Genomic DNA, 24,232 nt, shown 5'->3' with positions numbered 1-24,232 from the left:
AATTTATATTCATAATAAGATGCACAAAACAAACAATATTATAAATCACATAAATTTATATTCAAAGTCAACAATCATGAATTCATTTGAAGATTAAAATTAAAATATGAAGCATTGGAATCATCTTTGGTTGAAAAATCAACTCTAGACTTACATTATTATATAACAAAATATGCCACAAAATGTTATGAAAAATATACCACAATTCACTTACAAAAAATACAAAAGTATACCACAAAAATGTTCTTAAAAATGCATATAAATGAATGTCTATCTTGCAAATTTGGAATTCGAATTTGAAAAAAGAAATAGAGATTACCATATGAGAAACTATTACTTTTTTTATATAATTCAAGACATGAAAAGTTTTATTTATGAATATATATTTGTTTTGAAGAATGCATAAAGATATACACGATTTTCAATACACACATAATCGATGTGTGTATCTTTATTTATGCTTAGTAAGAATCTAAAATCCTGTATAGTACGAGAATCCTAGCTATCAATAAAACATTAGTTAATTATATCATCTATCTTCCTCATTCTCATAAAAGAGATGGGATACTTTGTTCATGTCGAAAGAAATTTTGCGGATCAACCATCTTCTTCACACGAATCAATCTGTTGAAGTTATTCTTGAAATATTTCAGACCCCATCTGCTTGCTTGTCTATAGCTGGTGTAATTGCCTTTGTTATTGCTTCCAAGGTCAAGATCCCTGTAGTTCATGTAAGCTGCTCTGGGAGATTTTGAAACGTAGGGTTCCATGTACTTGTAAAGCCTTCTCATAAAATTTATATTTTTCTGAGCTGTTGAAGCATCTTCTTCTCCCCATACCACCACATAATGAATGTTAAATAAATTCCCTGACCTGTGAGGGAAAGGAGTCTCAGACTCTGGAATCTCATTCATTATGCCACCGTAAGGACTAAAGAGAATCTCAAACCATACAATTTCCAGATCTTCATAAAACCATTGCCATAGACCTTCTAATGCAATTTCAGGAATAGGTTCTGTAACATAGTCGGATTTTCCTTTGAAGAAGCTTGCAGTATCTGTCCTATTAAGCAAAACATCTAAGGATTCACTTTGTGGGATTCCTGCGAAGTAAAGGATACTTTGAATCCAGCTCATTTCAATGCAGTCTTCTTTAACTAATCCAAGCTCAGGAAAACTTTCTTGCATCAATGGGATTAGTTGATCAATTCTACCAAGAAACAAGGAAGTAAAAGAAGCTTGTATTGTTCTATTTCCTTCTTGGCTTGAATTCACGGCTCTTAAAAAGAGTCTGATGTACAAATCTTCATGAATCTTTTCTGCAACAGATTGCCATTTATGAACAAGCTTTGTTGCATTCTCTTCCAATGTTCTATTCGCAATAAATACAGTCACAGTTGATGGAACAGAGACTAACTTTACTTTCCACGCCACAATGACTCCAAAACTGGCTCCTCCACCTCCTCGAATGGCCCAAAACAGATCTTCCCCCATAGAGTTTCTATCAAGAATTCTTCCATGGACATCAACTAAGTGTGCATCAATTATTTGATCAGCAGCGAGGCCAAACTTGCGCATCATCATGCCGTAACCTCCCCCACTAAAGTGACCCCCAACGCCCACAGTGGGGCAAACACCAGCTGGGAAGGCAAGAGTTTCGCTTTTCTCTGCAATTCTGTAATACAGTTCGCCTATAGTTGCACCGGCTTGAATCCATGCTGTGCTATTTTCTGTGTCAACATCAATTGATCGCATGTTAATCAAATCAATGATGACAAACGGAACTTTAGAAACATACGATAGACCCTCGTAGTCATGGCCACCACTTCGAATCCTAATCTGCATGTCATGTTCCCTTGAGCAATTAATGGTTGCTTGGATGTGGGAGACGTTGGAGGGCGTAACTATGACTAAAGGTCTCGGGGTAGTTGGTGTAGAAAACCTAGCATTCCGAACGGAAAGCTCCAACACGGATGAATAGGAAGAACTGTTTTGAGTGTAAATGAGTCTAGCATTAATATCAGAATGTAAGGAAAGGCATTGGAGAAAGCTGTCATGAGTACGGGCAAAAGTTGCCCACGAAAATGAGAACAGAAGAAGAAGAAAGAGAGGCATTGAGAAGCTAGGCGACTTCATTTTGGGCTAATCGATGGCCTCCCATCCCTGGCTTCTTATAGCACCTAAGGTGAATGCTTGTGCTACAAGACACCCTGCCTCTATTCCGTTGAAAAGACACGTTGCGTCTCCAGCGACCTTTTGACCAATATTTGTGTACGTACTTATATTACTACTTTTCTCTCCTTATTTTCCATTACTTTGACGTTTCTCTTGCCAATCACGTTTTATATAATTTGCATACGGTGAAAAGAAAACAAAGAGAGGTGCAAGTCAATTTGGATATGTTGAAAAGGACATCAAGTAGAAGAGATAGAGCTATTAACAATGCCAAAGTTCAATGGGATAATGGCTATAACATAGAGAGGGATGTATCAACTTGTTCAAGTGTTGAGGCAGCTCCAAATTAAAAGGTTTGCCCCCACTAAAATTTATCAAAAAATTAAACATGGATCATAGGGATCTTCTTTGGTAGAAAAATCAATTTTAGACATACATAATTATATAAAAAATCTAGACCAAATACTTATACTAATAAAAAAAATCTTAACTATAATTCTATGCGAACCTATATACTTTGTCTCGTCTTTTAATAAAATTAAGTTATACAAAAAGGTATATCGTTGTCGATTATATCAAACAAATACATTATTTCCAATTCGATTTAAAATTTTTGACCAAAATATTAAATGTACATAATGAGAGATACATTTTTAATCTCATTTCTTTTTGTTGTCACGTGCAATGCATATGAATATTTATTTTATTTTTTATTTTTAAATAATAATTATATATAAATATAAATATTTTAAAATAAAAATAATTGGAATTTTTGAAATATAAATCAGTAAATTATAAAAAATTAGTTAATATAGCAATTTAAATATATATATATATATATGTAAATTATAAAATGTCATTTCGGTTTCTCTTAATATTCGTTGCGGTTTAGAGTCATTCTTGCTACCCTTACAGATCTTGTTCTTGATCATTTTTGTATCTCTTTTGTACATAATGCAACTTCTTATGATTGAGGAAAAAAATCAAAATTATAAATAAAAAATTATATATTAAATATAAATTTTTCACTTGGCATTTCGTGATATTGACGGAATTTCTCATCGATAATGCCCCGTATCTCTCTTTGTAAACTATATATTTTCCAAAATTGTTTGCTTAAATTAGAATTTTTCATTTTTTCTCTTTCAAAGTTTCCCACTTTAGGATGACAATTCTTGTTAACCTAACACATGTCTTGAAAATTGCTGCAAGAAATTTATTCCTAGTTGATTTCTTGATAGTCAAATTCAAATTTTTATCTCTTGTTCAATTAAATTACAAATTTTTCCCTTAGCTTGAAAGAATGAAGCTCAAACTTGTCGTTAAAAATCCACATAAATAAAGAGTCAAATCTCCCCCACCAATTGATATCATATCTATTGTTAGATTGACTCAAAAGATAATTAATATATATTTGCTTGAATTTAGACTTGAAAATTACACAAAATTTTATCATTAATATATATTTGCTATTGGAAATTACACAATTATTTATCAAAACATATTTAGTGCCTAATTTTGCCCTCTCTCCGTCTCTCTCCCATAGCCAAAATAAGGATAAGTAGAATTAGAAGATAATATGATAAAAATTAACTTGCATGTCTGAAATTCCTCTTGTGATTGGAAACAAAAAGGTCAAAGAGTCGTTCGCAATTTATCTTAGAAAAGTTTATACAAACTTCCTTGCTCGAAGCAAATGAATGCGTCATGAGATCCTACGACCAGAAGGTTTTGAAATGCATCAGGCAATGAGGAAGGATAAGCACGCCAACCATCTTTTCCACTTGAAACTGCTTGCATGGGCTCTATACACTACAGTTGCAGGGAAAATTATTCGGTTGGTCACAAAAGTTTTCATATTGTTCTGTTTCGATCATATACCTTTTGAAAAATCACGTTTTGATCACTAAAATTACGAAAGTTGTACCTATATATTCTCATCATTCACGATTAGATAAGAATCAGAAATGTCAAATAGAATTTAAATAAATATTTTTTTAGATTTGAGTCGTACGCTTTCTATATATATAAAAAATTATGCAAATCAAAATGGGTGTTGATCCATTTAACATGTGTTAGCACTTGTTGGTACTTGAACATATGTTGTAACACGTTTTTTTTTGTAGGTTTTTGCTTGTACGAAAACAAACAAATTAAAAATACCAAACTTTGGACTTTCGTAAATGTTTGAATTTGACTTCTAACATATTATCTTTTTAATACTAATAAATTTGTATAGTACACTATCAAATATGGCAATTAAAATAATTGAAACAAGTAATCAAGTTATGTTATCATATCAAACAATGAAGTAATTAACCCGGAACGAGTGATAAAGTTATTTAATTTTAAAGAAACTGTTGAAAGTAATCTTTAAACTAGTGACAAGATTTTTTAATTAATTTACTCTTGGAATATTATTGATAGTTTGATTTGACTATTAACTAGTATAATCCAACACTCCAAAATCACCCAGGTCGACCCTTGGGTAAGGCCACCCAAGCGAGGGTTTTAAGTTTCAAATTTAAAAAAGTATCATATTTTTATAATAATAATATAATTAATTATATTTAAAATATATAAAAATTAAGATAATTACTAAAATATATACCTATTCTCTCATACTTAATAAATATTTATTTTTTCTGATTTTCACATCTTCATTAATTTTGAACTAATTATCTCATTTTTTATTAAAAATATGTAAAAGTAAAAAATAATTAATAAAATGACGTACTTTCTCACTTCTTTAATTATTTATCTAATAAATCTAATTTTTTTATCATTTCCCAACTATCTTTTTTTTTTTCGATGTACAATATCCACTCTAAAATTTTTCTTCCATCATTTGCTCTTTCTTCCTTTAGCTTCATATTTCCTCTAAAGAATATATAAGAAGTCTATTATGTTATTATCTTCATCAAGCAATGAGTCTCATTTACAATTTACATAAGCTTCATTTACAATTTGTAATAAGTATTCAATAATTTGGTACTATTGTTCTAATCTTTGTAAACTTTTTTACTTTAATTTAGAGTTTATATTATATTATTATATTGTCTTTATTTTATGTGATAGTTAATCTATTTTAATTAGAAATTTTGATTGTTGATTTTATATTAGCCATTTAAAAATATAAAATAATTATAATAGTTAAATATTTGGGTACTTCATAATAAATATTTGAATATGTCAAATCGAAAATATGAATTTGATTATTCAAAGCTTTAAAAAAAGTTTTCTTAATTTAAATAAAAAAGCCTCATTTAAATATTTTACTTTAAACCTTTGAAGTTATTGAGCTGCCACTAATAATCACATTTAAAACATATATTTATCATACCAAATACTACATTTACGTTTGTACATTATCCCTTAAACAAACAATGTTATTAGGCTCATAATTTCCAGTGTAAGTGCTAGCATGTTTGATATGATAAATTTACACTGCTAATAAGATGCACAAAACATACAATATTATAAATCACATAAGTTTATATTCAAAGTCAACAATCATGAATTCATTTGAAGATTAAAAACATAATACTCAAATAAATCTCTAAATTATTTAAAAAAAACATAAATAAACCTTTATTCTTTTATCAAGCTCAATCAAGCCCTTATACTTTTATTTTGGATCAAATAACCTTTTATAACTAATGATTGACTAATTGTCATATAAGTTAAAATATCACTTGTCATTTTATATCTATATGGCGTTGATGTGGAGGGTGAAAGATGTAAACTAAATTAGTATATCACATCATCATCAATTATGATATATTAGCATATCACATTATTATCAATTATGATATATTAATATGTTACATCAGTACCACGCGATATAGAATAACAAATAACATTTTGACTAAATCAATAATTAGTTATAACAAATTATTTGACTTAAATAAAAGTAAGAGGATTTATTTAGCTCAAAATAAAAGCATAATGACCTAATTGAAGGCAATAAAAATATAAAGAACTTATTTGAATTTTTTAAATAGTTTAAGAGTTCTTTTAAATATTATGCCAAAATTAAATTATCCAACTTTATAAATATATATATATATATATATTGTAAAATTTTTTAATTATGCAAACCAATATAAAGAGTTGATAGCATCGATTATGGATATATTTATTAAATATTTAAATGATCACATGACAAACGTATAAATTGTTTGTGAAGTTAAAAAAACTCTACCTATGATGTATGGAATAATAGTTATGATATATATATAAATATATATATATATATATATACACAAAAATTATCTATTGTTTTATTAAAAATAAAATTACCAATTAATAATAGTCCACAAATTAAAAATTCTAACAAAAATCTCAACCAACCCAATGGATGTATTTCAAGTTTTAATATGAAGATAACGATATAATGAAAATTTTAGGTCAAAGTAACGGGGCATGTGACAAAATAAGTGCCAAAATTGAACTACATAACTCTTCATAAAGGAAACTTAATCACAAAGTATTAATTGAGAGAATGTCAAATCACAAGAAATAAAAACATACCTAACAAAGTATTAACCATAAAAGTATCAAATCACCAAAAGTGTATATAAAAGTAAACTTAATTATAAAGTATTAATGGTAAAAATATCAAATCACAATAAATGAAAGTATACCTAATCACAAAATATTAATTATAAAAATGTCAAATCACAATAAAAGTATGTGAAATTTACCTAAAAATGTAACAAAGGATAATTTGGTAGAAAGTGAATAGTAAATAAACATACAATTCTCAGCCACAAAACCTTATTTAGCTCTTTGAAATTCCAGGGAACATGTAGGTGCAATGTACATTACTGGTAAGTTTAAGGTAAGAAAGCATGGTATATTTAGATGGAGAGAAAGGGCACATGGAATTGTAAAAGGGACTGCATTAACAAGTATAATTCTCAATCTGAACAAAAATGCCAATCTTTCTTTCAATACAACCAAAAGATTCAAACAAACATATCAAATTAAGAACAGGATGCACATTGATTCTGCATAAAGAATGAAGCTTTAGTAGTCTCTCACTATCTGAAAAGAATATAATAAGAAAGAAATATAACATTAACAAATAATCTCTCCAAGTTTCTCTATGTGCCTATTATTCCTTCTCCCTCACAAACCAAGACAATGGAAAGGAAGCAAAATGCAAAAGAGATTTGTCTTCAACAGGGTGAGCTCTTTTTGGTCTTGTAGCGGTAAAGAACTCTCTTCTTCTTGCCGGAAGTGTTCTCAATAGTGAGGACCAGCTTCCCTTGTTCATTGTTCCTGAAGGTGTTGCCGATGGGGCCTTCCTGCGACTGTGACACTGATATCTTCTTGCTCTTCTGGACGATGATAGTGTAAGATCCCTCGTCTGATGGGACAAACTCAGCCTTGTAATTTACTTCCCAACCCAAAACTATCAGCTCCCAAATTGATGTGCTTCCAACCTGTAAGAATCAATCATTTACGCATTAAGGAAACGGTTCTCAACCAAACCAATCAAGGGAGCCTGAAAATAGAAGTAATGAAGATCTTGAGCTGGATTGTATTTATACCTCATCAGCAGGTATCTCAATGGTCATGGTTGATCCAGCCTTGACAATGATTTCTGTAACAGTGGCATCTTGGCCACAGAACTCAAACTCATTTTCCTTCTTGAACCCACCATACTGTACAGGGACCTCCTCGGCAGGAATGTACCTTTAAAGGATCAAGATAAAACAATTTATCAGTTTCTGCCTAACTTCGGAATTTGGATAGGGGTGAAAGATATGAAAATGCTGCTTACTTGAGAAGGGTTTCGGTGACCTTGGCCGGGCGAACCACCACAAACTTGCTCTTAGACCTTTGTGTTAAGAAAGGAGATAGCAGGGCATTGAGGGCATAGTACCAGAATGGAACATTTATAAATATCTGTAACAAGAGTTACCCAATTACCAGAAAGAAAAGACCCCATGCATCAAAACTCAGACCGCCATAAAAGAATTCTACTTAGATATCTCAACCTAATATGTAAATTTGAGAAATTAAAAGGAACTTACATTCCTTGCCACAAACTCAGGATAATTGTCCTGTAAGGCTCCAACAGCTTGCCTCATGGCAACCCTTAGCTCTTTCCTTGAGGGCCCTGGCGAATTCCTGAGATCATTGATTTGAAGCAAACAAGTGACACCACCAGGCCTCAAATCAAGCTTCTGAATGCCCTTCTCCATCAGCTGAAACCTCCATCTCAAGAACTGCCCACGCTTCTCTTCCGTCCCAAATGTCTTCTTATAAAGCTCCTCATTCTCGAACACTCCATAGATGTTGTAACAAACGGGATGGCCCTCTTTATCAATGCCATTCATGTAAGCGGCGGAGCCTAGACCAGCCCCAAAGTCCTCGTCCAAGATTGAATCGATGTTGCCATCCTTCCGCCATTGCAGGGTATTTTTAAGCATCTCGAAGGCATCATTGACCTTGAACTCTCTAGCTCTCAAGAATTTCAACAAGACCACATCAGTAGCCTCTCCGCCTTTGCAAGGTAAAAGAGGCACTCCCCAAATGGAAACATCCTTGTTGATTTCTATGCCTTCTTCCTCAGATTTCTTCCTTTCACATTCTTGGGCTGTTTTCTCCTCACCTCCTTCTGGTTTTGCTTCCTCTTCTCCCACCAGGCTTTCGCCTTCTTCTCCTCCTTTTGCCTCCTCTTCTTTCTCTTTCTCATCTGCTACTTCTTTTTCCTTCTCTTCCTTCTCCTCGCTCGGCTTCTCATCCTTTTCTGGCTCTTGTTTCCTTAACAAGCTATTTCCAAGAATGGCTTCTTCGAGCTTCGATTTCAGTTCACTCAAAGCCTTCTTCTCAAACTCTTTGAGATCAGACAGGAAATTGCTCTCCTCCCTATAGGAAGAGCTCTTCTCAACTGTCTTGGGCTTGGAATCATCTATTTCACTGTCAACAACTTTCCCATTATCTTGTGCAACCTTCTTGGGCTCTTCTTCAGGGACAAAAACCTGACCCGCCTGGGTTTCATCAACGTTAACCTCAACAACCATGACTTGCTATGTATAAATAACCAAGCTGCTGAAACAAACCTGAAGAAGAAAACGTAAAAGGTGACTTAAAAGAAAAGAGAAAGCAAAACCCACACCTTTAAATTTGGATTTAGCTTCAAATTCTTTTCTTTTTTCTCTTCTACTGCTGCTGCAATGGATGGCTGCTAGCTTGTTTTGAAGAGAAAGAAAAGTGAGGGAGCCGCAACGGTTATATATTTTTGAAAGAAACATTCAGACATTCAGACAAATGGGGACCCAGCAACGGTAACTTATCTGGAACCACCGCAGAGGAGAGCCGTTGGGATTCTTTCCCCAAGGGTTTTGCTAGGCTGGAGGCCAGCATTATTTCAGCTTTCGAGAATCCTTTTGGGCCCCAAACCATTGATTTTGTGTTGAGAAAAGCTCAGCAGGAAATGGGGTAAGCCAAGTCACCCAAATTTTACAAACTGAATTGATCAATTTAATCGTGTCGTGTTTATAGTTAAATTAATTAAATAATCGAATTAATCAAACCCCTGTTTTAATTTGATTTTAATCGACAATTGCTCACCCCTAAGTCAAAAAGTTTGTGTTACAAACAAGAAGTTACTTTTCCATGTGCAGGTGCAGTCAAGGAGGATTTAAACTTAAGAGCCAGCTGGCATTGGTAAAGCTGGCATCCTAATAAAAAAAACAAAGGGGGTGTTTTTCTGTTGTTCTTGCTAATGGGAAAGCATGTTGCGCATGTAGGCTGGCCTTAACTCATTTATGTTTTCAGGCATCATTTGCATTGCTGCACTTATGGAGTTGGAACAACTCTTGTAGGTCCCATTAATTCTGTCCACAGCGCAGCCCAACATTTTCCTAGTATAAACTGACAGCTATCCTGGAATATCCTGCCATTTGGCATGCCATCACTGGCTTGTAGAGGGCTTCCAGATCAGTTTCTTTAGGCAATCATTGGGTAGTTGTTGGCTCTCTGGTCCCTGTAGTTGACCAAGCATAGTAGCAGTTGCATTGCATTCTCATGTGGTCGATTCTAATTTTGGAGAACAGAAATCTGAATTGAATTCTGATTTAATAAAACTGCCATAACAGAATCTTCTCTAAAACAGTGTGATGTATCAAACATTTACTGGGCAAACAAATGCAACTGGTGGACACAGCCAGATGCTTGGGACGAAGAGAACAAACATAAGGGATCATCTCATCCCATGCTGCTGCTTGACCTCTGCTATAAACTAAGGTGCATTTCAAATAGAAGAAACAGAGGAGGCTACAAAATAATCTGATGTTACAAAGATATGTTTACAGCAAATAGATCAGCAAGAGAAATTTCTAAAATGGTACAAAAATTCAACACGGATCTCAACTATTATGACCGAGTGAACTCTTGTATGCTTGATTGCTGTTTAGCACCGTTGCAACATCATAAGTCTCAGCTCTGTGGTCACAACCCACAGCAACATTTCCAATGGACCAACCTCATTAAGAAATAAGACTCCTGATGCCCCTAGGTCATCATAATCCACACTATACAAAATTTTAGCCCGCACTTACATGAGCATGATGACCTATTGCTTCTTTTGTGGTTCATCAATGTCCGTATATACGCCAGTCACCCTGCCAAGGTTAATTAATAGAAACCAATATGAACAATAACTACCGTTACACACAATAAGAGGTGCAAAATCTGACAGGTTATAGCCCACAGTGCTCCAAATAGCTAGTTTTGATAGTCTGATTTAATGTTATCTTCAGCAACCAGGAAGGTATGTGTGATAAACTAAGTTTTGTGCCTAAAAGGTAAATAACTAGCCCTGAAAATTTAGCCAGAGAGGGGAGAAGTGCATATATGACAATTCAATAATGCATTTTATCAACAATGCATAAGGCCTCCACTCTCATTTTCACTGGTTATGCATATTATGACATAAAGTCCTTCCAGCTGATCACTAATATGTTCTCAAACTCACAAATATGTTAGAGATGCTAGTTCCAGATCAACCTTGAGTATGGTAATGGTGGAACATCACTTCAGAGAAGTTAGAAGTTGGTAAGTAGTTAGTTGAACTGGAACCTCCCCAGTCCAACAGTGAAGTACCTATTATTTCCTATTCAAGTTCTGCATCATTTTACTTGCTTCATCAGGACACAGTGATCGTCTGACTGCTCCAACAGCATTGTCTAACCTACTTTTAACCCTTTTCTGTTTATAATCGAGTTAGGTTTACTTATCTGACTTCTCCAAACAAATCCAACAATGAACTACCTGTTATTTCAAGCACTGAATTGTAATAATTGCTTCATCAGGCCTTGGTAATCGTCTGAGCGCCCAACCTAATGTTAATTCTTTTGTGTCTCTAATCAAGTCAGGTTTATCCATCTGACAAACACAAACGCCTTCCCCCTCCCCCAAAAACCCACACACACAAACCGTAGAACTAAAACTATTGAGGGGAGAAAAACCAAAGGAAAAAGTATAGAGTAAAATCATGTACCTATCATAAGACAAGAATGCATCACCTATAGTTCCTACAACCTTGTTTCGTACTTTCCGTACACAAACCTGCAAAAGCATATTTCAATAAGAAAAACTAGAAGATTGCTTGCAAAGAGACAACCTTGTGACAATACTCACTTGTACTTGATCAACAGGCCCAGCCTCAGGATCCCGATTCCGATGAATAACAATCCCATTGTCACATTTGTTTATAAAGTGTGCACTTCCACTGATGTCATAGAGATTCGGAGGAGCCCCAATCCAATGGTGCAACTTCAGACAAATATTAAATTATGAAAAGGAGCTACGTTAAATAGAAAAGGAGATATCAAGCAACAAAAGATAAATCACTGAGACCAACCTGTCTTGGATGTGCAACAAACCAGACATGACAAGAGTGATGCTGAGCAAATCGTTTGATCTTTGTAAGCATCTGGCTGACATACTCTGTTTCAGTCCTGATATGTTGAAATTATGTCAATAAATGTAAAGATACAATTTTAGCTAGAGCATTGCAACATGAAGATTATGATGGTGACATCTTAAAAAGAAAAGTTCTTAACAACGTTACCTCATTTATTTGGATAGAAGGTAAGAAACAAATTAGAGCGTCATATGGGAGCTATCTAATATAATGTTACTTATAAAATTACACTAGAATTACGAATATAAGTAGGGAATGATTTACAGCTCAAAAGACAATTGCAAAGGGAAAGGTTAAAAAGTCAAAAAGAATTAAGATAACTTTTTGAATACTTCTATCAAAGATTAAAAAAACAAAAAAAAAAAACCATAGGTAGCTCCGTATTTAAAGAAATGGTTGTCCCAGAACTTACCAACTATCAAGCTGAACAAAACATTTCAACATATACATGTATTTCATGGAAAATCCAGCATCCAATGCACAGAAAAGGTGTCACTATATTATTGTGGAAAATGGAAGGAGGCTGCCTATACAAAAGGAAAAAAATGAGGCAAAGGTAGCATGGTATAAAAAGGACTCACTGACTAACTGGGCGCTGATGATCAAGTTCATTGTAAGGATCAATTAAAAGTCCCCGTACCCCATGCCTGAGTACCGCTGCCTTTGCAAGATCAAGAACCCACTTTATACTTGGAAGAGAATCATTCTCACACCTGTTTCAGAACCCATGAGATAGGTAGTATTAAAAGTAGCAGCACAACAATCAGAACAGACAAGGCCTCAATTTTAGAAGCATCCAATCCTAAACAGAGAAGTAAATTCAACCCCACCCTTTGCTCTCTCTAAAAAAAATCTAGAAAATAAAGATATTTCAGAGGCATATAACCAACAATTTGAAAAAAAAAAAGAATGAAAAACTAAAAGTCTCAATCAGCCTGAGTACCTAATAATATCAACAAACATTTGTCAAAAACTTGTACTCAGAGGACACTGACAATGTAATTTAGAGTGTTCAACTTACCTTACGAGATAAAATGTGTCACTCAACCATTTCTTCCCTTTCTCTAATTCCTCTACACTCATTCTTTCAACAGAGCTTCCGTAGCTGTTGTCAGCAAGAGTAGCAAATGAACCAACTGGTGGTCATAAAATCAAAACGAGGTAGCTCAAAGAAACTCCATGCAAACAGATAAGAATATGCATTATTTCCACGTATTACACAATTTACTCAATTTTTTCATGGAGGATGATATGCTAGTTGAGGGATTAAATTTTCTAGGACTTCATATTATATTTTCTGTGTATGATTGTAATTTACAAATATTTTTTCTATATTGTATTATTTAGTATTTTAGTTATTCTTCAAGTATTATAGTTTTAGAGATATATTTGGCATTTTGTGTTTTATTAGGGTTTAGGATTTAGTTATAAATACCTATTTTATTTTAATTTCAAGTAGGCTTGGATTTAATGAATAATTGAGTTATTGATTTTTCAGATATTTGAGATTTTAGAGAACTTTGATTGAGATTTCAGATTATAACTTGAGTTAATTGGTTTTACAATACTTGCTCTACATCATCATCACTTTGGCTATAACTAATTAAGCAATCGTTATAGTCCTATTTTGATAAATAAAATAAGTTAAAACATTATGGCTATAACATTATTCAAAAACCAGGATATTTGCTAATTGATCATTTCATTCCATAAACATTTGACTTCAAAATTATTTATCTTTTTCTTACATGTCCTGTTGCTAGCCAATTGTAAGGTCTAAGTGAACCAAAAATTATAAGCATCCTCTTACAACCTACAAGTAGTTACAAATTAAGTTTGGAAATAATTTCCAGGAATAAAAAAATTTTCTAGATCTAACAATGCTAGAAGAGCAATAATGGAAAATCATACCAACTAAACTCACCTTGAGTCAAAGAACGGTTTCCTTATGTATTTCTCTAAAAGTTTCCTTGCATGATCCCGAACCTTAGATCAACAAAATGGGGAAACATTGAAATGAACGCAAGTAAAAAGGGCTTGGCATGCAATAGCATAAGTAACAATAACTACAATAGTATCATAATGATTGCCTATTATGTCTGGCCAGAAGGAAACACTCTCACAGGAAGAATTCACATTTTTGTATAAAATCATTCATGATAAAAATGAATCTTTTCTAGAAAGTATCTTGCATGCCTTCAATTGACTTGGTTGCTGGATTTTCCACTAACTGAAAGACTCTGATTCTAGAATAATTGCAAGAAGAAAGAGCAGAAATAGAGGTGAACTTTAAAAAAGTACATTTATGCATAAAAAGTTTTAATTGAAAAGAAAGATAATTTTTCAAATACACCAAGAACAGTAAAGCCAAAAGAAAGCAGGAATGTAACTCATCTTTCACAAGGCTTGTTGATCTACTTACCCAACAATATAACACAAGATACATCAAGAATTTTAAAACCTACATGATTCTCTTCCTTTGTCTCTAACTTATATATCTTCCCAAGTTAAAGAATGCAATTCATTTATAACAGTTGCGCATATATGCTGGTAAACCAAGAATAGGAAGATCATAATTGTGAAATTTGGATGTAGGAAAACTGATGGCTGACCTTGTTCTCCATGGAGCAAAGAGCGAATTTCCAACCAACACTTTCATTAAGATTACATAAGAGAGCATCAATCCATTCACTCTTTCCAGAGTTGGGAACACCAGTTACTACGGTCAGCTCTCCTGGCACAACCTGATTTAGAGAGAAAGGGAGAAAAAAGATCCTGAGAAGGATAACATATTATCTCTACCACTAGTCACCTAACCTATAGAAAGGAAAAGAATACATCAAGCTTACATTATATAGCCCGTCCAGTGCCCTCCAACCAGTTGAGACACCAAATTCATATCCTAGAGTCCGATGATAATATCTGTCAATTTCATCAAAGAAATCTCTAAAGTTGAACAATCCACGTATGGGATATAATTCCGCATTCTCAATTACATCCTTTAGAACACTGGGTCCCAAATACATAAGCACCTGTGGTTATAATTAAGAGCTGATTGTGAGAATAGTCGATCTTTGAGTAAAAATGACTGGCACAAAAAACTTTAAAAGGGTCTTACAAGAGATATTTTTGTCAAGGGGTCTTACAAAACAAATCTTTGTCAAGGGCAGCCATAAGAGAATTATTATCAGTAAAAACACGATGAAAAAATGCACAAAATTTGTCATATCAGGAGACAGCTAAAAAGGATGAGTTTGAAAACATCAGCAAAAAAGCAGAAAACAACTCCACATCACAAGACTCGTCTTGCGCAACTATTTGTCATTTATCCGCTTGATCAACACTTTATGACAGGAATAACAGATGTAGTATGAGGGAGCACCCTGGCAGCAGCCTCAAAGGTCTTTAGGGGGCGTGCTAAGGCTGGTTCAAATGGTCAAACCTTAATTAGGTACATGTCACTGATAAGAAGCTTAGATGAGAGCTTGAGTAGGCTATTAGTTACTCTTGCGTCTCAGATTTATATTTATTTAACTTAAATTAATAGGTACTTATTTTATTTTTCTGTTTATTGAGTTTTAAGTGTATTTTCCTAATTTTCTGGTTTGCTGGAAATTTCAAATCTTGCATCAAGAAAGTTTGGGTTTTCATACCCTACTGAGTTTTGTTAGCCAAATTAACTAGTTTTCTACTTGAAGTCTAAGTATGTGTTAAGGTCCTAACCAGAATAGGAGTCTATTTCTTTTACAATTAAGGATGCCAGCAGTCTAACAAGAGAATTCCCAGCATTATTGCTTTGTGATTGTATGCTGCAATCAATCTTAAATGTGTTTCTAGGGAACCTAGGTGTGAAACTAAGGGATTTCTTTCTTCTCCTTCCTTTAAACAATTTTTTTCTGTTTTCCTAACAAATTTAGATCATAAAATTGCCAAAAATCCCAGCCCCTTGCTAGTAATTTATGAGAACACCATGGTAAAATTTGCAGATGCTACAATATGCAAATAAGCGGTTTCTGGTAAACTCTTCACATCAACAAATTGAAGATGCTAGAAGATGCAAATGAGGTCTACTACAAGCACATCCTTCAATGTCAACTATTCTTCAGTTTGTTATCAAGCTGACTTCAAATTGTAAGGAACAAAACTTTGATTTTAAAATTGTTGGGAATCAAGATTCACATCATTACAGGCATAGAGACAAAGATAAAGCTATATGACCTCATTTGCATCTTTAAAATGATCCACCTCGTTTTTCTTTGGCCATTTAACTCTCCAGCATCTGATCCAAAGAAAGTAAACAGTTACTCTTCAACACACTCACAGATTGCTTTCATTAAAAATGTAACATAACAGCAATAATAGAGGAAAAAGGAAAAGAAAACAAGAAATCTTTGAAAGTGCTTCAGGATTGAGAACATGACAGATAATATCATTACAGCAAAATCATATAGACCTTTCTCTTCCAAGGCGACGTGCAAGCTCTTCAGCTAAGGCTTGACCAGGCGGATCCCCATCAGTGGCAAGTATAATGCGTGATGCCTATCAATATTTGTATCATTTAAAACCAGAGCCTTGTGTATTTCAAGAAGACACATTCCAATCAAAGACAGAAATAAATCCCTGCAAACCTTCTTTAGGTACTCTTTGCAGTTCCACAGATATTGATACTTTGTGTCCTAGCTTTATAGAAAACATGAGAAAGAAACATTAGAACAACATTTATACACGCAATGAAAGGGACAATGAAATGAGTGCAACCATTTTCCTCTTCCATTTTTCTCTACTTGAATGAAGGTACCCTCACTGAGGACAAGAGGGGAAGTGATGGAAGAAAAACCAAGGCCAGATCATGCATAGCATTATTATTATTGCAAATTTACAAAATATTGTGCAAATCACTAAAGAAAACCTGTTCAAACAGAAATTTTCTAAAATGAAATGTGCACATTCTAATTTACTGTTCCACTTCAGACTCAGTAACTATCTCATATATTCTTTAGTGATCATCAACCTAGAGTATGACAAATAAAATGCAGAAAACCTTAAGGACTATGTCATAACTAGTTTCATCGTCATAAAGCCAAATATATTACATGTTTAATGAAGTTTAACAAATTTTCTTGCAACGCTTTAAGGCAGGGGGAATAGCAGAAGAGTTATCACGTAGAGATGACAACTAGTATGGCATATTGCAGTTCACTTCAGCTGGTCGAATGCCATCCAATCTCACAACTTTTGATAATTGTTGAAGTTTCTTGTATAAGTGATACAAAAAGGCTAGGAGAGCTCATTTCAACCCCCAACTCCAATCCGGAACTCATGTAAAGATCTAGGGTTCATACACAATCCCATTGATTCAGCACAGGTTAAGTCCATTTCTAGGTTTGTACTTCTCTAAGTTGTCATATGGCTGGTTCGTTCCATTTAATTTCTCTTTCATATGAGTCAAGTACATTTCTTTAATTTCTTATGTTGGTCTAATGACATGATTGTCTTAAAGATGGGCTGAGGGTGAATACAACACTCAAAGTTCAGTTGCTTGAGGAGAGTTGAACAATTTTATACATTTGATCATGTACAGCTCCAGGTCACAGTTGACGGTCGAAAGAAAAAGACAGACACAGCAACCAACTATCGAACCGATAGAAAGCAAAGTCGAAGCGAAAAGGTCTTGGTTTTAAGCCTTGATGGTCTCATTTAATCAGTGCACCCACGTCACAATAAGAGCGTCAGTAAAGGAGATGAAGTCCTCCCCTCCTATTGAAGCTGAGCAAAGAGGGTTCCTGCTAATAGATACCTGCTTGCTTACTGGCAATCTATCCTAGACTGTGTCTGTTAAACAAAGCCCCCGCATCATAGGTTTGCTACAGAGGTGGATTCCATTATGGCCCATTCGCTGGCAAATACTAGCTGACTCTTACATCCGACTCCTTAACTGGGTCGAGCTGCTTCCCGCTTTACTCTCCCACCTGGTAGAGCTAGCCAAGTCCCCTTCCTCTAAGGTGTGAAACATTGTCTTATAGGTGTGATTGATTCTCTTTCTTTAATCCCCAAACATCTAACCTCTATGCATTCTGCTGGACCCTAGGAAGATTCATCACTAACTGCTTTGCTGTTCAAGAACACCCAAGCTGCTATGAATTGAAATTCTAAGTGCCACCACCTTCCAACTGCTCGAGAGAGGAAGTGGTTGATCCAACTAACCACCTTATCAGAGAGCACTAACTAAAGCGCCAACTTCCTTAGCACTAAACTAAGCAAATACAGTTCTAAGAATAACAAATTGACTACTTGCCCAATAAACTACCCATCCATAAGCAGATCATAAACAACCAATCCATAAAACATTATTCTGTCAACTACTATTAAATTTTTAGAGATATATGCAGGCAAAGCATGCACATTCAAGTAATCTCATGTAACAAAAAGCAAAGGATACTGATTAAAAAATATCTAATACCTAAACTAATTTGCCACCGCCTACATTTCTCACATGAAAACTGCTCATACGATGTGCATGTATGAGGGGAGATAGAGACAATTAGATCTTCATTGGAGTGAATCCTCCCGGTTTCATGGTTGAAACATTGAAATTGAATATCCACATAGTATTTGATGGCTGACCATACCACTATAGTGCTATTCAAAAGCTAAAATAACAGGTATATTAAATTTTGATTTGACTAAAACCTGCTCTTCTGCTGGAACCTCCTTCGAGGAAACTGATGGTGGAGCACCATCAGGGACACTGACACAATTACGGAAGCCAGCTTCCTCCATTGCAAGCTTGTCTATTTCACCTTCAACCTATAATAACAAGCTAAAACAATAAGTATCAACTAAACGTAGAACTGGAATAAAATCTTCCACAGAGAGTGACAAGGAAATACAATGATGATATCGCTTGCATCCTCTATATCATCGAGCCCATAAAATATCTTTTCAGTATCCTTTTCCTGCAATTTGGAAGAGTACAAGTAAGATCTGAATCAAATATTATTAAATTTCTACTTCTAAAATAGAGAGCAGAAAAAACAAGCCGTCCTCAACACATGAAATCTCCAAGAGTATACCATTGGATGTTCAATGTAAATGTCTACAGGACAAATCAATTTAAACTCCAAGTCACCATACTATATTAACAATGTACACGAGAAAAAACTTGTCAGAAGAACCTGCCAAAACCTCTTGGCTATGTCCCGATACTTGCAATTTACAAGGCTTCCTTTACGCCAATAAGGAAATGCAATAGCAATCTGTCAATGAAATTTCAGGAGTAATTAAGTAACTATAGGAATAGTGGTACATCTATCACATTAAGAAATTAAAATTGCAGCATTAACCTCTAAAACTTAAAACCTTAACTATATTCATAAATCCAAATCAGTTCTTTATAAGAAAATAAACACACCATCCCTAAAGTGCCCCTTGCCATAAATAAAAGATAACATATCATTATGAACAACAAATAAGGTAATATAAACCAGCCAACAGACAAAATACTTTAGTACGCAGGTCTGATCCTGCCACAGAAGGAACTTTGCTTTATAATGTCAGTACTAAAAGTTTAGGATTTCAGTTTGTAATTCTGACTATTTTCATGTACAGGGGCAAGACCATAATTTCTGCAAATTATGCGCCCTAGGATTAAGTTTATTAGCATTTAGATTATGCTATGAACTTCTGGAAATTAAGATTTTGGAGCCCAAGTTGGTTCCTTATTTACTAGTTAGTCTCCAATAATGGGTCCTAGTTCTAGGATGTATAAGAATCTAAAATCATGATAAATACCTATGTGCTCTTGATATTGCCGCCTTTTGATTAACAAATTATAAATTATTTGGTTTATTAAAAAACGGATGGTCCAGCAGCAGTGTGTACTACTCTCTCTTCTGCTGCACTAGTCACAAGTGACTGTTCACAGCACAGAAAACTCTAATTTTAAACTAGTTTCTTCTCTTCTTGGCAACCTAAATCATATTCTCTTCTTATAGCTTTCAACCATAATGGTTACCCCATATTCACATATGAATACACACCAGCCAAACCTGTCAAGTCACATATCAATACCCTAATCCCATAATTTAGGAAAGAAGATTGAACATTACCTCTTCACCACTCTTTTTTTGCATAACAGCATTTCTCTTTAGTGTTTCTGCAGATATCATTCGCTCTGCGAAATAAGCAATGAGCTGAAGCAAGGACAAAGAAAAAAAAACATTAACTAAGGTTCATGTGCCATATGAATTAATTTTACATGGATAATTGAGTCAAAAAATCAGAATCCACTAAATAGACACTTAAACCAAAAGGAAGAATACTGACAAAAACAATAGGAAGATTATCTTCCAATGCAAAAGAACAACATTAGCATTTTGAATTCACTCAACACATGTTAACATTTTGCATTTCATGATTGAATTTACTGTAGACCCTAATGGTAACTAAAATAAAAAGGTTTAAAAAAAAAAAGAAAAGAAAAAGGAATATCAAAAACACAAAACTTGAGCTGAATGGATTAGTCAGAAGCAAAAGTTCTCCAAAACAAGAGAAATAAAATCCTACTTTAACAATATCAAATATTTAAATATCAAAATAGATGTTTCAACTTCTAGGGTAAACGAGATGTTTCCAAATTGCAAAAAGTTACTTCATGAACATTAAAAACCCACTAAAGCTAAGTAGATATGAGATGGAAAGTCAGAGAAGAATTGGACAATGACAATGAAGATGATCGAAATTATAAAATTGCTGGATTTTTCAGGACAAAAGTGCCTATGATGCCCAAGTGCAGACAATCATTTTAGAGGTATATTAAGCAAGAGATGTTACACCATAATAGAAATTTCTCACCCTCCCCACAAATCAAAAACTTCTCAAGATTTGAGTCTCAGAAAACCATTCAACCAGACAACAAAAACACTTATCCTCTATTTCCTCATTCCAAGGATTTCCAGCTTGTCTGGAAAGGATGAATTTGACTACCCAATTTAGTTCCTTTCAGCAGAAACCAAACTAGCCAACAAGAATAAAAAGTTAAGAAATACAATCCATACCGGACACTTTAATGGAAACATTGATCCGCCACAAGGATTTCATAATGCAACAAGCTCCTCTTAAATATACAAACTCTTTTCTATCTCTTCTTGAAATGTCTTCAATTATCAGTTAGGCTCTCCAAATGTTGCTAGAAGCGTAGTTGATATTGCAAGCAAAGTTGGTTAATGCATAATTTGTTGTAATTTGAAATGCTTTCTTCATGAAATGCTCAAAAGACATTCATGGATAGAAATGAAAAACAGATTAGAGTTATTTTAGGAACATCTAACAATTGGGATTTTTTTCTATTGATAAAGGAGTTATAAGAATAAAATCAACAACAGAAAAGCATTTGTTTATTCTGCACTAAAAAATAAACAGGCATCCATGCTGAATGGAAAACCTACGAAGCCTACATCTTACATTTCAAAGCTGCATAGAAGATAAAGTACACAAGTTGTATGACATCTAAATTGAAATAAACTTCAGGAAACAAAATATAAGGAAAAGGCGAAATGTAGGAACCTGATTACAGAGTGGTTCTAATTGCAAACTCTCCACTGTAATTTCCCTTTTGACCTTAACTTTGTTAACTCGACTTAAATTTGCATAAGATGGCTTGCCGTCTGCAAAGGCCTAAAACAAAGGGCCACCAAGAGACTTATATCCAGTAACTTTCATATAGACATATAAAAATTGCTATATCAAACTCTGAGGATAAACATTACCTTTGTGATGCCTTTCCACCCACATTTAGCTCGAAAACACATCCACGAAGCAGAACTCCTATAAATTCAGATGGATCCAAAACAACGGTGGTTAGTGACCCATCAATAATTAAAGAGAAATAGTTCAACAAGAAAGAAAGTAGATGCAGCATACCCATCTTGGTTGATGAAAAGAGATAAGCTAATTTCCTCGGATTCACCACCATTGCACTATCATACAAGAATATTAACTTAGAACAAGAATGCCGTAAAGAAAGAACGAAACAAACTTAGACATATGAATGTTCTTCATGCAGGATTACATTTTCATTAGGCATATTACGAAGTTGGAGACAAGCTGTAGGATGTAAATTTGGAGAGAGAGAGAGAGAGAGAGAGAGAGAGAGGGCATAATGAGTGGCCTATCTCTCAAGCACTTCTACTGTCTTCAGCAACGACTTACAACAACCCAAGGTGCAAAAGAAAAACAAAAAAACAACCCTAAAATTCAGATGTGTGCATGATGACAAAAGGAAAAAATTAAATAAAAATGACATCACTCTAAAGCAATTGATTTGAGCCTAGTCAGCAGAAAAGAAAGTTTGTGGAAATGCAAATCTTGTCCATAGTTTTTAATGTTTAGAGTAAGTTTTCTCTTTCTACTAATAGCTAACAAATATAGCTAGGACATACACTGTGTCGTCTGCATAACAGAATCAGTTGGAAATGGCAATTTAGTCAGCTAAAGCACTGGCATGAGAATTCCAAGCCTTCCATAGTCTGTTATCTCTGTCCTATATTATGGATTACAACTACCAAGTAATGACACTTGCTGATAGCAAATTGCTTCTATTAGATTAAGAAAATTTAAGAAATAAAATTTCTGTGGAAATGCAATAAAGCTAACAATATTGTTGCAAGAAAATGTATGTTAAAGAAAATTACCGAGGGGCAAAGTAAGCGGTTTTCACGCCCCGGAACACATGCACTAATATCGATGCCGAGCTGCTTTAATTTATGCTTCAAAATCTCCAAGCTACGCATATTCAAGGGCCAGTCTTCCAACTCCTTAGAATAAACTTAGAGATAAACAAAAATGAATTCTGGTAAGCCTTCCAATATGTATATAGGCACCTATATAAGTTTCAGCATGCATAAACACATATATGCCTCTTCTCTTATTGGTTTTTCATTGAAATTGAACAACATGATAATCTAGCAACAAAAACTCCCACAGCCTTTCCCCTTTTTCAGAAAAAAATTACGAACAAGAATAATAGTTGCACTTGGTCCTGGACTCTGTATTTGGTAGGAAGAGAAAGAGGAAGAAAATAAAGGTGTGTGAAAATTTTTGCCTCATTTGTTAAGATAAAAATGGGAAGAGAGGACCTGCACCTTTCTGGTATATTGAAATTCAATCCTCTCATAACAAGGAGGAAAACATAAAGAAAGCACTCATTCAACTAAACGTAGCCAGTTTAGTAACTTTAGTTACAATTTAAATCTTAACTCTTTACTTTCCTCCCATTTTTCACCTCTTCTAAAACACATGAGAAGCCAAAAAAAACATATTCCTTCAGTTCTCTCCTTTTCCCGTACCTCACTTTTCTCCCTTCCCTCTATTTTCCTTCCTACCTTCTTTCCTACTAAACAATGTCGATTAACATGTAGTAAGTCTATGCAAGCTTGTTCTTTTGTACTTGCCCGTGTTGCAGATAAAAATAAAATGTAGTAGTAGAATTCAAATAACAGTGCTAATCCTAAACCCTCCAAATAAAAAAGAGAAAAAAACAGAGGTTGCCGGAGAAAAGCACATAAAATAATAGAATAGATAAGAAATATACCTGGAGCAGAGACATTGGCAGAAGGAATGGAAGAAAACCCATTAGTCCGAAGCGACAAAGAGTGGTTTTTGGAATCGGGTTTTGACGAAAGATAAGGAACTAAGCGTTTGCAGGGTGTGGATAAGCGTTTAGGAGAAGGGGTCAAAGGCAGCAGACTGAAAGAAGAGGAGAAGGTTTTGGAGGCCATGAGAGCTGCACTGTTGCAGGAAAACAAAGAGAGTTTGTGGAGACGGAGGCGTGGGTTATTGCGGATATGGTCAGGAAAACGCAGCATGACTCTGTTTATCCTTTCTGCTTTGCTTCCTTCTCTTCCTCAGCATTCAACTGCCTTGGGTTCCATTGCCTTTTCTCTCTTTTGCAGCAAAATTAAGAGAAGAGGAGAGGGTTTTATCACTACTTCCACTCCTTTCTCCTTATGAAGGATACCTAATGCCAATGCCAATGGGAGCAATGCGGACTCAGACTGTTGTGAGTTTCCAGAGGTAATATGTAAAATTATAGAAACCACCCCCATAGTTTAAAGCC

General features: G+C 34.4%; 2 protein-coding genes and 1 pseudogene across 4 annotated transcripts; all 3 read right to left on the bottom strand.

Annotated features, from left to right (window-relative positions):
• Positions 1–323: 323 nt before the first annotated feature.
• On the bottom strand, positions 324–2,144 carry LOC18595144 (tetrahydroberberine oxidase pseudogene; annotated as a pseudogene). The gene has a single exon (XR_016027154.1). The product of XR_016027154.1 is annotated as a tetrahydroberberine oxidase pseudogene (transcript).
• Positions 2,145–7,063: 4,919 nt separating this feature from the next.
• Positions 7,064–9,364, bottom strand: LOC18595143 (Sec14p-like phosphatidylinositol transfer family protein). Its single transcript, XM_018122504.2, has 4 exons — positions 8,219–9,364; positions 7,966–8,090; positions 7,733–7,877; positions 7,064–7,624 (listed from the first exon to the last, which is right to left on the bottom strand). The coding sequence occupies exons 1-4, from the start codon at positions 9,209–9,211 to the stop codon at positions 7,358–7,360; spliced, it is 1,530 nt and encodes a 509-aa protein (XP_017977993.1). The 5' UTR covers positions 9,212–9,364; the 3' UTR covers positions 7,064–7,357.
• Positions 9,365–10,233: 869 nt separating this feature from the next.
• On the bottom strand, positions 10,234–24,161 carry LOC18595142 (toprim domain-containing protein). Of its 2 annotated transcripts, none has more exons than XM_007022969.3 (21): positions 23,708–24,161; positions 22,809–22,942; positions 22,039–22,094; positions 21,885–21,942; positions 21,682–21,792; positions 20,226–20,309; positions 19,293–19,373; positions 19,008–19,073; positions 18,808–18,924; positions 16,746–16,793; positions 16,571–16,656; positions 16,336–16,396; positions 14,967–15,149; positions 14,730–14,861; positions 14,042–14,103; positions 13,139–13,222; positions 12,699–12,830; positions 12,055–12,151; positions 11,832–11,966; positions 11,692–11,759; positions 10,234–10,813 (listed from the first exon to the last, which is right to left on the bottom strand). In XM_007022969.3, the coding sequence occupies exons 1-21, from the start codon at positions 23,979–23,981 to the stop codon at positions 10,765–10,767; spliced, it is 2,118 nt and encodes a 705-aa protein (XP_007023031.2). In that variant the 5' UTR covers positions 23,982–24,161; the 3' UTR covers positions 10,234–10,764. The 2 variants fall into 2 exon arrangements, with proteins under 2 accessions (XP_007023031.2, XP_088663647.1); XM_088807521.1 differs by having other exon boundaries at positions 10,234–10,773.
• Between the last annotated feature and the right edge of the window lie 71 nt (positions 24,162–24,232).

Source organism: Theobroma cacao, chromosome 6, assembly GCF_053813885.1.
Source record: "Theobroma cacao isolate CCN51 chromosome 6, ASM5381388v1, whole genome shotgun sequence".
Lineage (NCBI taxonomy): Eukaryota > Viridiplantae > Streptophyta > Magnoliopsida > Malvales > Malvaceae > Theobroma > Theobroma cacao.
This window is presented reverse-complemented; position numbering and strand designations above follow the sequence as displayed.

What these genes read in the sequence shown, in the direction of transcription:
- LOC18595142 (XM_088807521.1), bottom strand. Translation starts at nt 23,981, where the DNA reads ATGCTGCGTTTTCCTGACCATATCCGCAATAACCCACGCCTCCGTCTC. An exon ending in TGCCAATGTCTCTGCTCCAG is followed by an intron (nt 22,943 to 23,707) that starts GTATATTTCTTA and finishes TTTATCTCTAAG; the next exon opens with TTTATTCTAAGGAGTTGGAA. An exon ending in TTTGCTCCATGGAGAACAAG is followed by an intron (nt 14,104 to 14,729) that starts GTCAGCCATCAG and finishes TGTTGATCTAAG; the next exon opens with GTTCGGGATCATGCAAGGAA.
- LOC18595143 (XM_018122504.2), bottom strand. Translation starts at nt 9,211, where the DNA reads ATGGTTGTTGAGGTTAACGTTGATGAAACCCAGGCGGGTCAGGTTTTT. An exon ending in GTCACCGAAACCCTTCTCAA is followed by an intron (nt 7,878 to 7,965) that starts GTAAGCAGCATT and finishes GATCCTTTAAAG; the next exon opens with GTACATTCCTGCCGAGGAGG. An exon ending in TTGAGATACCTGCTGATGAG is followed by an intron (nt 7,625 to 7,732) that starts GTATAAATACAA and finishes TGATTCTTACAG; the next exon opens with GTTGGAAGCACATCAATTTG.